The 13,249-nt window shown below is 41.8% G+C and overlaps 1 protein-coding gene across 1 annotated transcript in view; it reads right to left on the bottom strand.

Annotated features, from left to right (window-relative positions):
- The window catches only part of sos2 (son of sevenless homolog 2 (Drosophila)), a 35,322-nt gene that overhangs the window by 19,569 nt on the left and 2,504 nt on the right, over nt 1-13,249 (bottom strand). The window contains exons 2-5 of the mRNA XM_061082313.1: nt 3,040-3,165; nt 2,495-2,626; nt 2,032-2,196; nt 1,735-1,941 (exon numbers count right to left, since the gene is read on the bottom strand). Coding sequence (XP_060938296.1) covers nt 1,735-1,941; nt 2,032-2,196; nt 2,495-2,626; nt 3,040-3,165 — 630 coding nt within the window. The remainder of the gene's footprint in view (nt 1-1,734; nt 1,942-2,031; nt 2,197-2,494; nt 2,627-3,039; nt 3,166-13,249) is intronic.

Here is a 13,249-nt window from a genome sequence, read left to right as displayed (position 1 = left end):
GTACTTGGATATTTCCTTTGTAAATCTTCAATACAGGTAGAATTTGATTTAAAGATGACTTTCTTGAGCCCATATTTAAACATTCCAGAAGAGGCCTGAGGTTCAGTCTTTTAAGTTTTTCTTCAGTTTCAAAGTAATCCAGTGATAACTATCCATACATGAAAGGGCTCACTGAAAACAGGAACTTCGAATTGCTATTCTATTGTCCCGATTTAGCAAAATACTAACTTGAATTTTGTCTGAGGAAAACCGTCGTCTCACATTGATAATAGAATTTTTCTTAAATTCCCGCTTCTTACTATGGAAAACCAACAATAACCAGGCTACTTTGGTGCATGTAAACTTGCTGAATGTGTTAAGCAATAACTGGGTCGCAGGCTGTTTCTTTAAGTTCTCCCATCCTCAGTCAACGTCCCTCGGATAAATAAACGCACGGGAAAAAAAGAACGTGGAGACAACAACAACAGGCTCAGTTTGCCTGAAGAAAATCATTAGTCCAGCAAATGAGTCTTAAAATAGCGCAGAGTGATTATTGACTGCTCAAGTCTGAATAGGAGTTCAGTCCTGTCATTATTTGAGCCGTGACACCGTCTTGACATCGACGTAATTTCAGATTACAGCACGCCGCTTTCAACAGACATAATTGAGGTTATTTTGGCGAGGGACGCAGATGTTGTTCCTGTCTCAGCGTAATTGCACGTTCTGCGTTCCAAGGGGCCTCACAAAGGTTTATCCTCCTCACCCAAATGATACCACAAATTACCCGACCCAAAATATGCAAAGCCACAGCGACCCGTTAAACTCGACTTTCCGTTCACTTCTCCTCGACCCAGAGACCCACTGTTTAACTCCCTGCTCCAAATTGTCTAATGTCTTTTTTAGGGAATTTCGAGGACTTAATTCCCATATTGGACACGGGGGGTTATATCAGTAATTTGTTGCCTTGGTTAACCCTCGGAGAAAGATATGAATGTCAATTCACTGTTTACTGGGTCAGAGAGCGTGGTTAGTGCCTCAGGAGATGGCACAAAAAATGTTGGCGCCCGTTTGTCAGGGATGGATATTATTGGCTGCTAAAAGGGACCTTTTACATTCAGAGTGATTGTTTTAATGATGATTGTGTCAAGTCACAAACTACGTGAGAGTAATTCCGGGTCGGTTCCCTCCTGCTCCATGAGGCTGATTACCAGTTAGCCGATTACAGACTTTCAGCTGTAATCTCTAAATGTCCTTATGCTGGATTTAGCTGTAATAGGTTTGTAATTAGGTGTTAAAGTTAGAAAACCTGACTGTTTGTTTACAAGTCAGCTGTAAAGTAAGCCCGGCCACAGCTACTGTATTCAGCACAGGAGTTAAGAGTTAGCATAGATCGTCTTTCCAAGTTGACCTCTTCTTCAGCGTCTTCTATGTTGTTTGTGTTTATTTTTGTTTTGGCCACACGCTCACTATGAATTCTCTTCACATTCTCCTGATGTGATCCCCCTCGGACGTTCTCCATAGTTTTCTTTACATGGAGCCAGAAGCAACTGACTGGAACATTCATTCTCTCATACAGTGAAGACATAATGCTAATGATGAGTTTACTCTGTACTCAATGAATGAAAAACAGCATGAATACATGGGTGACAGGTGAATGATTATAATCCCTCTTCTGATCAAACTATCTAAAAGGAGAAATAAACAATTTTGAGATTTAAAAAACTTTTCGTAATTAACTGTACAGGTCTTCCCCACCTGAGCCGTGAAAATTTTGGGGTTGGACAGGAAGTGATGGCGGAACACTTTGATGATGAGGTTGAGTTCTCGTAGATACTGCCGCTCCTCTGCGATTTCAAGCCTCACCAGGTCGTCGTACGTGAGCTCCCCGGAGGAGGACGGCTCGTCCGTGCACTGAGACATCAGGCCAATGTCCTCCTCCTGGTCAAACATGTCCATCAGCACCTGGAAACGAAGAAAGAATTAAATACTTATCAATCAGAGATGATTAAAAGCAACCCTGTCTTCCCTCGTGATGTTGGACTGAGCTCTCACCTTGTCTGCACACATGGACACCTTGATGTCCTGTTGGTTGATCTCATAGTTCCGAATGTTGCCAACATAGTTTCCTGCCAGTTTCAGGATGTCTGCTGATATGTATTCAAGCACTGCCACGATGTAGAGGGACACGTGGTAGTCAACTTTGTAGCCCAAAACCTCCTGTTGAATACATACATAATAAAAGAGTATTAAGTATTAGACGAAGGTCAACCTGCACGAAGGACCAGATGACTTCAGGGAATTTCCACTGGTATGAGCCAAGCTGTCGAAACATCATGCTAAATGAGATTATAAATATCTCCCAGCAACTACCAAAACTTCCCGGCATACACGTCAGAGTGTGAGCATTTCTTAAGAGAAGTCCGAGCACTGATGCTGTGTGATATTTGTAGATTCATAGAATATGAAGCTTCATATCTTTGACAGAGAGACTGCTGGAGTCTTCAGGAGTTGTTACCTTGAGCAGTGGGTGTATCTTGTCCACAGGGAGAAGTAAGGGGTGTCTCCTATTGCGTTTCACGATGGCTGACTGGGCGTCGGCAATCGCCCACTTATCAATAGGGTGGGGAAAGGTTTTCTGGACACGTTCCTGGTGAGAGAGGACAGGAACAATTATTTCTCTTGAAATACTGAAGAAATTAAGCATGATTATGTGGCTGCATTGCACAAAGTTTGTCATGTGAAATGTTTTGTCAGTGAGAGGAAGAGTTTCTTCATTTATGAAAATCTTACCTCATCTCATGAAAGTCTGGTTTTGCCGCTAGGTGAGGTGAAACTCAACTTTCATGCAGATGCATTCTCTCAATTTCTTGTCAGTGTTTGTTTGTGTGTCACCACGAAACTTTGCCGTAGAATGAGATATGGGTCTTGCAAGGCGTTTTAAACAAATGCATTGATCCTGTGTGTGCAATGTGGTGCAGCTTAATTGGATTCAAGGAGACTTAGTGGAGGTATTCTCTCTGCTTAGGGCCATTCTAGTTACATATTCGTAAGAGGCCTTACCTCGACATCCTGCACAGAGCGAGGCTGGGCCACACACAGCATGTTGAGCAGCTGCAGGATCAGCTCCTCGATGTGCTGCAGGGCGTCCTCCTTCGCCGTGAGGTTTGGGTGGACCTCCTTCTGTACCTGAACGTTACAGACAAACATAAAAAGAGAAACAGCTGCTTGAAAAGAGTTTTTTTTTTAACAGCTTTCATCTTCTTTGAAGAAGAAACGACTGTCCTGCACCACTCACGTGATGTCGAGTGAAACTGTGTTTTATGTGAAACTGATAGTAACACCTGGTATGATGCAACTCAACAACAAATCCAGACGAGAACACAAACGCCTTTTCTCTGTCTTAGGGGTCATCTTGGTGTTTTGGAGTTTCAGTTTAGTTTGAATAACGTGCGACATTCAATAAAGCATAGGCCAACATCAATTCACCACCAGGGTTGACTTGCAGACAGGAAACTTAATTGAAGCAAATATCACCTTGAATATTCAGTAACTATTTTAATCAATATTATTATTATCACTTGAAAATATATTTAATACAGAATGAAGCATTGAATGCGTTTCAAGGGAGAATTATGACTTTGATTTAAGTTTGTGACGGCAACAAACCATCATCAATATTGAGTTTATACTTTGAGTATCAAGCCTGGATCACTTCACTAAAATGAAATGGACAGATGACTGTTTTGAAGGTAGAGAATCAATCTTAATACACATTAAACATTTTAAAAGCAGTGGTAGTTAGAATAAGTTTATAATAATTGTAATTTTGGGGGCTACACCACACAAATCCATCAGAAAGATCCTGCAATATCACAACAAATAAATCCTATATCTCACATGAAGCTAAAAGTGGCAGCAAAACAACACATCATCTCCAGAATGCGGGAAAAAATCTGATTAAAAGCAGTCTTCAGCTTGTGATTGCAACAAACCATCAATATTGAGTTTATACTTTTAGTATCAAGCCTGGATCACTTCACTAAAATTAAATGGACAGATGACTGTGTCGAAGGTAGAGAATCAATCTAAATACACATTTTAAAAGCAGTGGCAGTAAGAATAAGTTTATAATAATTGTGATTTTGGCGGCTAAACCACACAAATCCATCAGAAAGATCCTGCAATATCACAACAAATAAATCCTAAGTCTCAGAATAAGCTCAAAGTGGCAGGAAATCACTACACATCATCTCCAGAATGTGGGAAAAAAAATCTGATTAAAAGCAGTTTTCAGCTTATTTATTAAATCATCCATCATCTCTTCGGCAGGAGGACTCGTGAGGGAGGAACCAGTCTGGCAGAAGGTGTGGTTTTCACAGCTCACAGCAGAGAAGGTGTGGCTTCATCTGGTTTAAAGAAATAGAAGAACACCTCTCAACCACCCTCCAGCCAACCAAAAGTAATCGTCATTCGGGCCGTGCCCTTTTGCAGGAATGCTGTCAGTTGAGATACTATTATAGCAAAGCAGACGTAGAAGGGGAGAAAAAAGACGGGAGGTGGATGGAAAAGAGAGACTCACATTTACTCCACACACACACACACACACACACACACACACACACACACACACACACACACACACACACACACACACACACACACACACACACACACACACACACACACACACACACACACACACACACACACACACACACACACACACACACACACACACACACACACACACACAAGCACGGCCTGTTCACGTGCTAGTGATGGAATTACCCTGGCATATAGTAGAGTGGGGCATTATGATGACAAAACATTGCCCCCAGATGAAGGAATGTGAGAGGAGAGTTAAAAGGTCAACGCAGACCGGGCTTCATGCATTCTTGGGCTCTGACTGAACAGAGATGCAGCGACAGGCAGGATGTCCCCCTCTGTCTCAAGCTTGGAGTCATTTGTTTGAGATCAAATCCCAATTCAAAGAAGACAGATAAAAGTTCACAGAAGATCTCTTTTCCTCGATCTCTTTTGGATTCACGCTGTGATTCGTTAACGACGTTCAGATGCTTTTTGGAGGAGCTGGAAAATGTGAAGCCACAACTTAGGCCTCGTTTATGCTTCTGTACGTCATTTCTGTTTTGATGCACACTCACAAGACCTGACAGTTATAAATAAGACACAGGTTTCAACTCTAGCTGGGAAAAAAAAAAAGAGGAATCAAAGCAGAAGTAGGTTATGAGATATAATCTCTCGACCACAAATAGGCACTTGACCAAATTCCACAGGACACCAGGAGCTGTGAGTCACCACACTGAAACTACGGGGGTTTCCCTCGACTCCATTCACAGGATTCTTGGCCCGTTTCTGGGAGGCCCACATCCAACAAGTGCAGTCTATCTCCGACAATGTGAGGATGGGAGACAGGACAACAAAAAGACACAACATTGAATGTAATTTGAATGAAAATAAAAGAGAAGCCAAGTCAAAAATCAAGAAAACCAAGCATACACATCTTTTGTGTTGTTATAATTAGTCAATGAAGAGAACATAATCTGTAACAAATGTGATGATCAATTATCTGTTAAAGTCATTTTGATTAAGTGGTTTCAGCTTGTCGAATGATCTCAGAGTTTTAGCCTTCTGTGATCATATGATAGTAAACTCATTTAATGCAAAACTTCATTGCTTTTAGCTTCTCCAACCAGAATGTTAGAGGTTTCCTTCAGGCGCATTTATGGAAGATTGTAGAAACATATACAGACGGAGCCTTCTGTTTCTAATCTGCCTTTATTTCATCTGAATGTGTGCAGATCTTCTAAAAGCTTAAAGCTGGAGACTTAAGAGATGGAAGAGACGCAAGGGAGCAGTGCCACTGGAAATCATGGGTTGAGCCCTTAGTGTCATTATACTAAAATGAAGATCTTGGTTATTTGGATTAACCCTTAACAATTTTGTTTCCTGTGAGCCGCTCTCCGTCAGTCATAGTTGATGAAGACGTCTAAACTGAGTGAAGACTGAGCCTGTCCATGTGCAGGTACGACTGCGGCTCGGTGTATTTACAGTACCACTGCAACTTGATCTTAATGGCTGAGGGATGTAACATGGCCTGATATCGTTGGTGGGGCGAAGCTGAAGTAAATGCATGCAAAGTGAAAGCTATCAAAAAAGGAGAAATAGCAGGGGAACTCCTCAATTTGAATAATACGAGACGGCAAATACGAGAAGCCTTGGGTTTCTAGTGGCAGGAAAAACACCTCCTTAATTCAAAATACTCTTCCTCTCGACTTTGAATGTGCAACAACTGTTAGAGGCTCAAGGCAACAGACTCATCGAGGACATGCAGAGGTGTCAAGGCATCAATTACTCAACCAGGCAAACAGCAAATAAGAAAATCGAAATACCATAACTTTTATATTCCTGTAACTGTCACTAGTCATGCAAGAGTGAATTATCTTCTATTGTTGAAATTAAAACGCATCTTCATAGCTTTATCCTTCAATTAGTTTCTCAAATTTCAAGTGTTCGATGTATAGAATGTCAGAATATTGTGAATGATGGTCCTCACAGTGTAAAGCACCAATAAATTAGCTTGTTGGTCCAAACTATAGTTGGGAAAAAAACAAAACGTATGTGAACTGTCACAAGTGAGAAGCTGGATCCTTTGAATGTTTGGATTTCTTGGGTTGGTATTAACAATTTATTGATGGTTTATTAAAGGAAATACTGACACAACTTCTGTCAATCACTAACTACTTGTTTCATGTCAAATTACATTGTTGATAATTGTATATCACAACATTCCCTGAATAATCAATTAGTAATCAGCAGCATTTTGATAATTGATTTGATCATTTTCAAGCAAAGAATCCAAAAAGCCGTTTGTTTAAGCTTCTCAAATTCTCAAATATGAGGATTTGCCAGTTCTGAGAACATCGGACAACAAAGCCTCATCAATTAATAATGAATATAATTCTTAAAACACTGATTCAAAATAACTCTTAATTATTACTCCACCACTGGATGTAGGTAAAGACATTTAAATGAAAAAGAATCTGGATCGTACGGAAGCTTTCATGCACGTCCACTTGTTCCATGTCGTGGTGTTTTGTTTCATGGGTCAGCTCCATTAAGAAAGGAAAGGCTAGTGTACAGGAAGTCCCAGCGCTCGCTCGCTCGCTCACTCACTCTCACTTTTCCCTCCTCCTCCATCCACCCCCCCGCCTTGTTCTCTACCGCCACAGAGCGCTGCCCCCGGGGAGAGCAGATCATAGCAGCAGACTGAGAGATATTGATGTGCGTGTACGCGGAGGCAGCAGCAGCAGCCGGCTCATACTACACACACAGACTGGACCCGAGCCAGAAGCCAGGAGAGGGAAAACCAGGATGTACAGACCCCCCCCCCCCCAAACACACACACACACACACAAGGAATGTTTCATCTCCAGCACCTTGCAGCAACACCAGCGTATCCATGTCCAGTAAAAATACAAATATCAGACCACACACAGACAGACACACAAACTGTTTCGGTTCAACAAGTGATCCACCAATGTACTGAACGTCAAGAAAGTTCATCCCAGCTGCTCCATAGACTTTATATAAATATGGACAACGTGCTTTTGACATAATGTGGAACCAGAAAATTCTGATCAGATCCTGGTCCTCGGCAATAAATGTACATCTACAACACAATCGTTGTTGTATATGAGTGAGTCAGTTTACGCTGTTAATCGTGACATTTCACCAAATTAATATAGCATGAATTAACAAACCAAAAGCTAAACATGTACTTTAAGTTTTTAGTTTGGTCCGTTAATGATCGACACTGCAGCCAGACACCGATTGGAGATCGGGCTGATTCAGCTTCAAGTTTACGGAGCAGTCACGTCGACCATCTTTATATAAAGTCTTCGCTCTGCACCATAAACAGCGCTGCAGCATTGAGGAACTAGCACTGAGAGCAGTTAACTAATCCAATCTACTGTTTGCTGAAAACTATAACACGTACACTTTTGGATTAGAGGTAAAATGATTAGTTGATTGTTTGATTAACAGAATTGTAATCAGCAATTATCTTTGAGCTCTCGACGGTTGATCGAACAAAATACGTCAGGAAATAAACGAAATTTTGAACCTCAACAAATCCATCAAGTCTCACACCTGAGATTGACTTTGCTAAAACTATTATTCTAACGGCAAAACAGTTTCCTCTAATTGTTTCCCTGCAGATCAATTGTCTTTTCAGTTAATCAACCAATCATTTCAGATCTACCACAGATAAACAAAGGTAAATGCTGGACCACAACGAAAATACTGTTTAGTTTCCAGTGTCCTTTTGTGTTTAAGACACAAGTCATTGATTGTATTTATTGTGAAAGGGTCACGTTTATTACACAAGCTTTTACACGATTGTCAGCAGTAGATTAATGTGAAAAATATATGCAAATGCTTTCATCGACTATAGAAGATTTATCTTTCATTGAAGGACGTATATATTTGTGTTGCAGGGGCAGGTTTGCCCACCACACACACAAAGAGACGCACGTCACCATTACACCCACAGCTTTTTACCCAGCTTGCATCCTGTTTCATCAGAAGGTGCATGTACGTCTCAGCTGTAAGCAAATGATCAGGTTGTTGTTTTGTGTGTAGGTGGTTAAAAAAAACAAGAACCAGAAAGGTTGCAGGTAATAATAGAGGCCGGACAGTGTTAATACAGGGTTAACATTTCTAATCCAATTGATTATTCTCCTGGCTGTGTATATGGGGCTGCATCAGGCTCAGGTTGCGGGTAATGTGGCTTGGAGTGTTTGTGTGTGTGTGGTTGTGTGTGTTTGTGCGTGTGTGTGGGTGTGTGTGTGTGTGTGAGAGGTGGGGGTGGGGCTTGTTATTAAACCTGAGCATGTGTCACTGTTTGTGATTCATGCCATGACATCATCTGCCATTACAACCAGACTGTCTGGGGAACCATAGGGTAGAGATCGGCTCTGAGACAACAGGCGCGTGCACACAGACACACACACACACACGCACACAGACACACACACAAAAGAAAAAAGAGACATAAACAAACCTAATCATTTAGAAACAGAAATAGAAACAGAGATGCACCAAGCTCAACCCTTGATGACTACAAACACACATCCACACAACAGGGCCTGGAACACACAGACTCACTCCCCTGACCTTTAGCAAGCCCACTTCACATTCAGATCATCAAGACAAAAGTTGGCTGGTGTGCCGTCGACAGCATGTGACCTCGCCATGACCTCGGTTTGACCTGACCCAGTGACCCCCTGTGCCCACCCATCCTCTGTCTGAACCCCGGCTGAGGACGAGCTGAGGCTCACAGACCTGATTCAATACTCTGGGACCGGTGAGGGGGAACCTGTGTGTTAATCAGACTCATCCTCTCGCCTGCGCTCGTCTCCGAGGACGGCCTGGGGCTGGTGCACACAGGAAGTGCCACCTGTTACAAGGAACATCCTGTCCGATCAACACCAGGCTCATTGCAGAGACGAGGTATTAAACTGATGACGAGCTGCGTGAGACCTACAGGGTCCAGCTTGTGTCGAACACTCGGAAACGTTTTACTCCTCTTTGACTAAAGGGAAGATAAAGGATGACGTTCTGGTGCTAACTGCTCAATTTCGTGGTTTTTATCTTTACTTTATCCAGAGAAATATATCTCTGGATAATACGGGATTCCTTTTTTTTTGAAAATCTCTAACTCCAGACTGTTTGAGTTGTAAATCTTTGTCCCTAATGAGCCTCCATACGAACCTGTCAATGATAAAATAAACCCAAATATCTATGGATTCATCTTCAGGTTATTTCTCCATACTAAACATGAAATATTGTGTTTGTAAAATGTCAGAAAACATCAAAAATGTACTTGAACTACACAAAACATAATACTTTTTTGTCCACAAGTTCATTAAGAAAGAAAAACCTAAGAAACCCTCACATTTCAGAGGCTGAAACTGATATCTGCTCAATATTTATATTGAGCCCTAATAAATAAATTAACTTATTAAACAATTCAGGATTTTTAAGGTTGTATGCTGCTTTATTAAAAGCTGCTACAATGAGGTCTCTGCTAAGTTAGTCCCACGTTAACAGGAAACTTTTGGGCAGAATTGTTTCCCATGTTGGGAGATGTGAGGCCAAAAGGGTAAAAATATCTTAAATAAAATGTCTACACACAAAATAGTTAGTGTGACTGTGTCAAATGAAACTTCTTTTAGAGTAGCTGAAGGTCAGAGGTCACCAGGTCAGTCACTTTCTTAAAGCCAAGTTTTCTTCGCTCATCTTGACGACAGCTCGATGATTTGAAAGATTAAGAAACTATAAATACACTGACACCAAAATAAACTCGAATGAACTTTGTAGAAACCGGTTTCTGCTAATGTCAGCATTACTGGAAGAGACAGCAGATCATACTGAAATCAGTATTTCCGGCCTCTTTCCCATTTCATTTTAAAAAGTGACCTTATGTCGTCTGTGGTTCTGCCTCCTGGGAGTTGCCTTCTATTTTTAACTGTTGAAACTTGTGACTGAATTACACAATATTAGTGGATTTTTGTCATTTTTAGGAATGCTTTCTGAACACTGAACTATTCATAGAGGAAAAGTCGCCGAATGAGCCAAAGTGAAGATGGAATCTCGGTGGAGAACATAACAGCAACGTTCACGAGACAAGTGTCCAGGGAGAGAGCGTGATAACTCAGCTGTGTCCTGCTGCTATATGTGTCAGTGTCTCACACACTACACAACTAGAGTGTGTTTCGTATACAACAGGACTGGGCTGCGAGTGCGAGAGAGAGTCGTAAACCCAGTGAACTCAGCAGACTCTCGGCTGTGCGGTCCAAGAGAAGATGAGACGGATAAATACTGGGCACAGTTGTATATGTTAACATAGTTGGACTGAGCCTCGTACAGTAGAGCACTGGAGAGGAATCTTATTATAAATCAGTGTCCGATTCTGAGGTGACAACATCTCCGTCTAGCCGGGATACATGTGGCAGGGAAACCGTGCGACCAAAATAAAAACTGAGCTTTGAGTTTTGCTCTGTGGTGAAGTCATCCTGTCGGAATTTAACTCAGGTTCGGAGGATAAAAGAGGCAACACACACTCTCTCACACACACACACACGTTTGTAACCTGACCAATCTCAGCTTTAAACGTCTGCGTCTCACGGAGCCCAGCAGCCCTGTGAACTCCTGCTAGCTCAACATGGCAATGGAATGAAACCGTAACCAGCAACGCTCTGGTCCTTCCATCGATGCCAGTGTAACGACAGACCCGGGGAATGCGCAGTTATTATTAACACCGGCGTGTCAGAGGAGAAATGACGCTCTTGCATAGCACCGGGCACGAGCCGCAGAGATCTAGAATAGCCGGGACACGCAGACAAGCGCTCGACGCGTCCACGAGACAGACAGAAACGCAGACGGCTACACATGTGCGTCAACTACACATGACTGGAAAGTTGAGCTCTATGCTTTGAACTCTGGCATCGAAGTTGACCTTTCAACTTTTGACACTACAGGGTAGCTCCACTAAGGTTTAGTTAAGGCTTCTTCCACAACATGCTAACGTTAAAACTGACTTTTTAATGCATTTTCTGCCTTTAATAGACAACAACCCTGGAGAGATGACAGGAAGTGATGTAGGAGGATGCAAGAGGGGTCACAGTTTCAGAGGTAACCCGGGACATGTTCATGTATCAGCTGCTTCATAGAACCTCATCATGCTTTACTTGCAGTTAGGCTTGTATTTCTTACGTATACAAATCTATTTACGATATAATGAAACAAAGAAAATCAGCAAATCCTGAAACACGAATATTTGGCATATAATGAGCTTAATAAATAGCATTAATGCTTCACCGCTTAATAGTTGGCAATTAGTAAGTGAAAGGTCAATTACAGCCTGTAACTGCTGAGTCTATTCTTTCTAACTTATGAGGAATCTGTAAAAGTGATCAACCAGCAGCTGAAGGAGACATTTTTTCCAAACTGTTTGATCATAAACGTTCTTCTCCGACCTCTGAGGTGTGTTTCCTTATCAACAGCTCTTCTTTTAATCTCAATCTCAATCACTCTCGGGGGGTGGAGTCATCCACCACGGCTTCTTCTGACAAGGAACCCCCCACCCCACCCCCCCTTTCCTCCCAGTGGACAGCTGTGAAAAACAGCGAGTCACAGTCTGTCAAAACCATAACAAACCTCTCTTGCGTCAATCTCTGACAGGCTTTCCCTTGGGCGGTTGTGTAACAAGTTGAGACAATGACACCGCGGCACGGCGTCCCACCACCTGCTCGCTCAGTTTCACCTGATTCATCGCACCATCTCTCCACCGCGCCACGGACAACTGACGCAACTGACAGCCGTGTTATTTATAAACATGATGTTGCTATCTGGCTAATTCCAGGGCTGCTTAGCTCAGTGGGAACTAAGTGATACTTGAATTAAAGTATTAAAAGCCAACGTCAACAACGCCAGACAAAGTCCCTGTCATCATAACTCATCCTGGGCCTGGTTCCCGCAAACTATTCGAATGAAAATCTGAATAATTCACAGCTGAATAAGAATCCCTTCCCAGGGTAGTTGTGGTTGTTTTAATGTTAGAGCCAAAAACAACTTGAATGAAAAGAAAGGACGGATTTAACCGAGTCAATAACCGATCTGGCGTCAAAAAAGAAAAGTAGAGGCTTGACTAGTTGTACTTCAATCAAAACACAGGACAAAAAGTAAAAGAGAAGAATATAATGAGGGAAATAAACTCAGTCTGGAGTACTTTCATCTCTCAGAACACAAATATATCAGTATTTTAAAAAGAAAAATACCTCATGCTGGGAGGTTCCTACTGTACTGACTTCATTACACAAGTATTCCAGACGCTGGTTGTTACATGAGCCATGACGGAATAAAAGAGCTAAACAAACTATTTGGATAATTGATTAATTGTGAAAGTAAAATTCCAAACCTTCCCCAGTTCAGGCTCCTCCGTTGTGAGGACTTGTTTTTATTTGCCTTGTGTGATGTCAACTTAAGACGAGAGATGATCAAGATGAGAAAAGAAAAACATGATAATAACACCATAGGTTTTCAGAGATGGATATTTCTACCTATGATGGGATTTATTATAGATTTATCAAATAATCAAGGGAATAATTGTCCTATTACTTGATGGTGAAAGCTGTGGCCCTAGTTTTAACACTTGTCTACAGCAGAAAACAACTTTTTGTTTGTGAGT

The sequence above is a fragment of the Limanda limanda genome, chromosome 12 (assembly GCF_963576545.1).
Source record: "Limanda limanda chromosome 12, fLimLim1.1, whole genome shotgun sequence".
NCBI classification, from domain to species: Eukaryota; Metazoa; Chordata; class Actinopteri; order Pleuronectiformes; family Pleuronectidae; genus Limanda; species Limanda limanda.
This window is presented reverse-complemented; position numbering and strand designations above follow the sequence as displayed.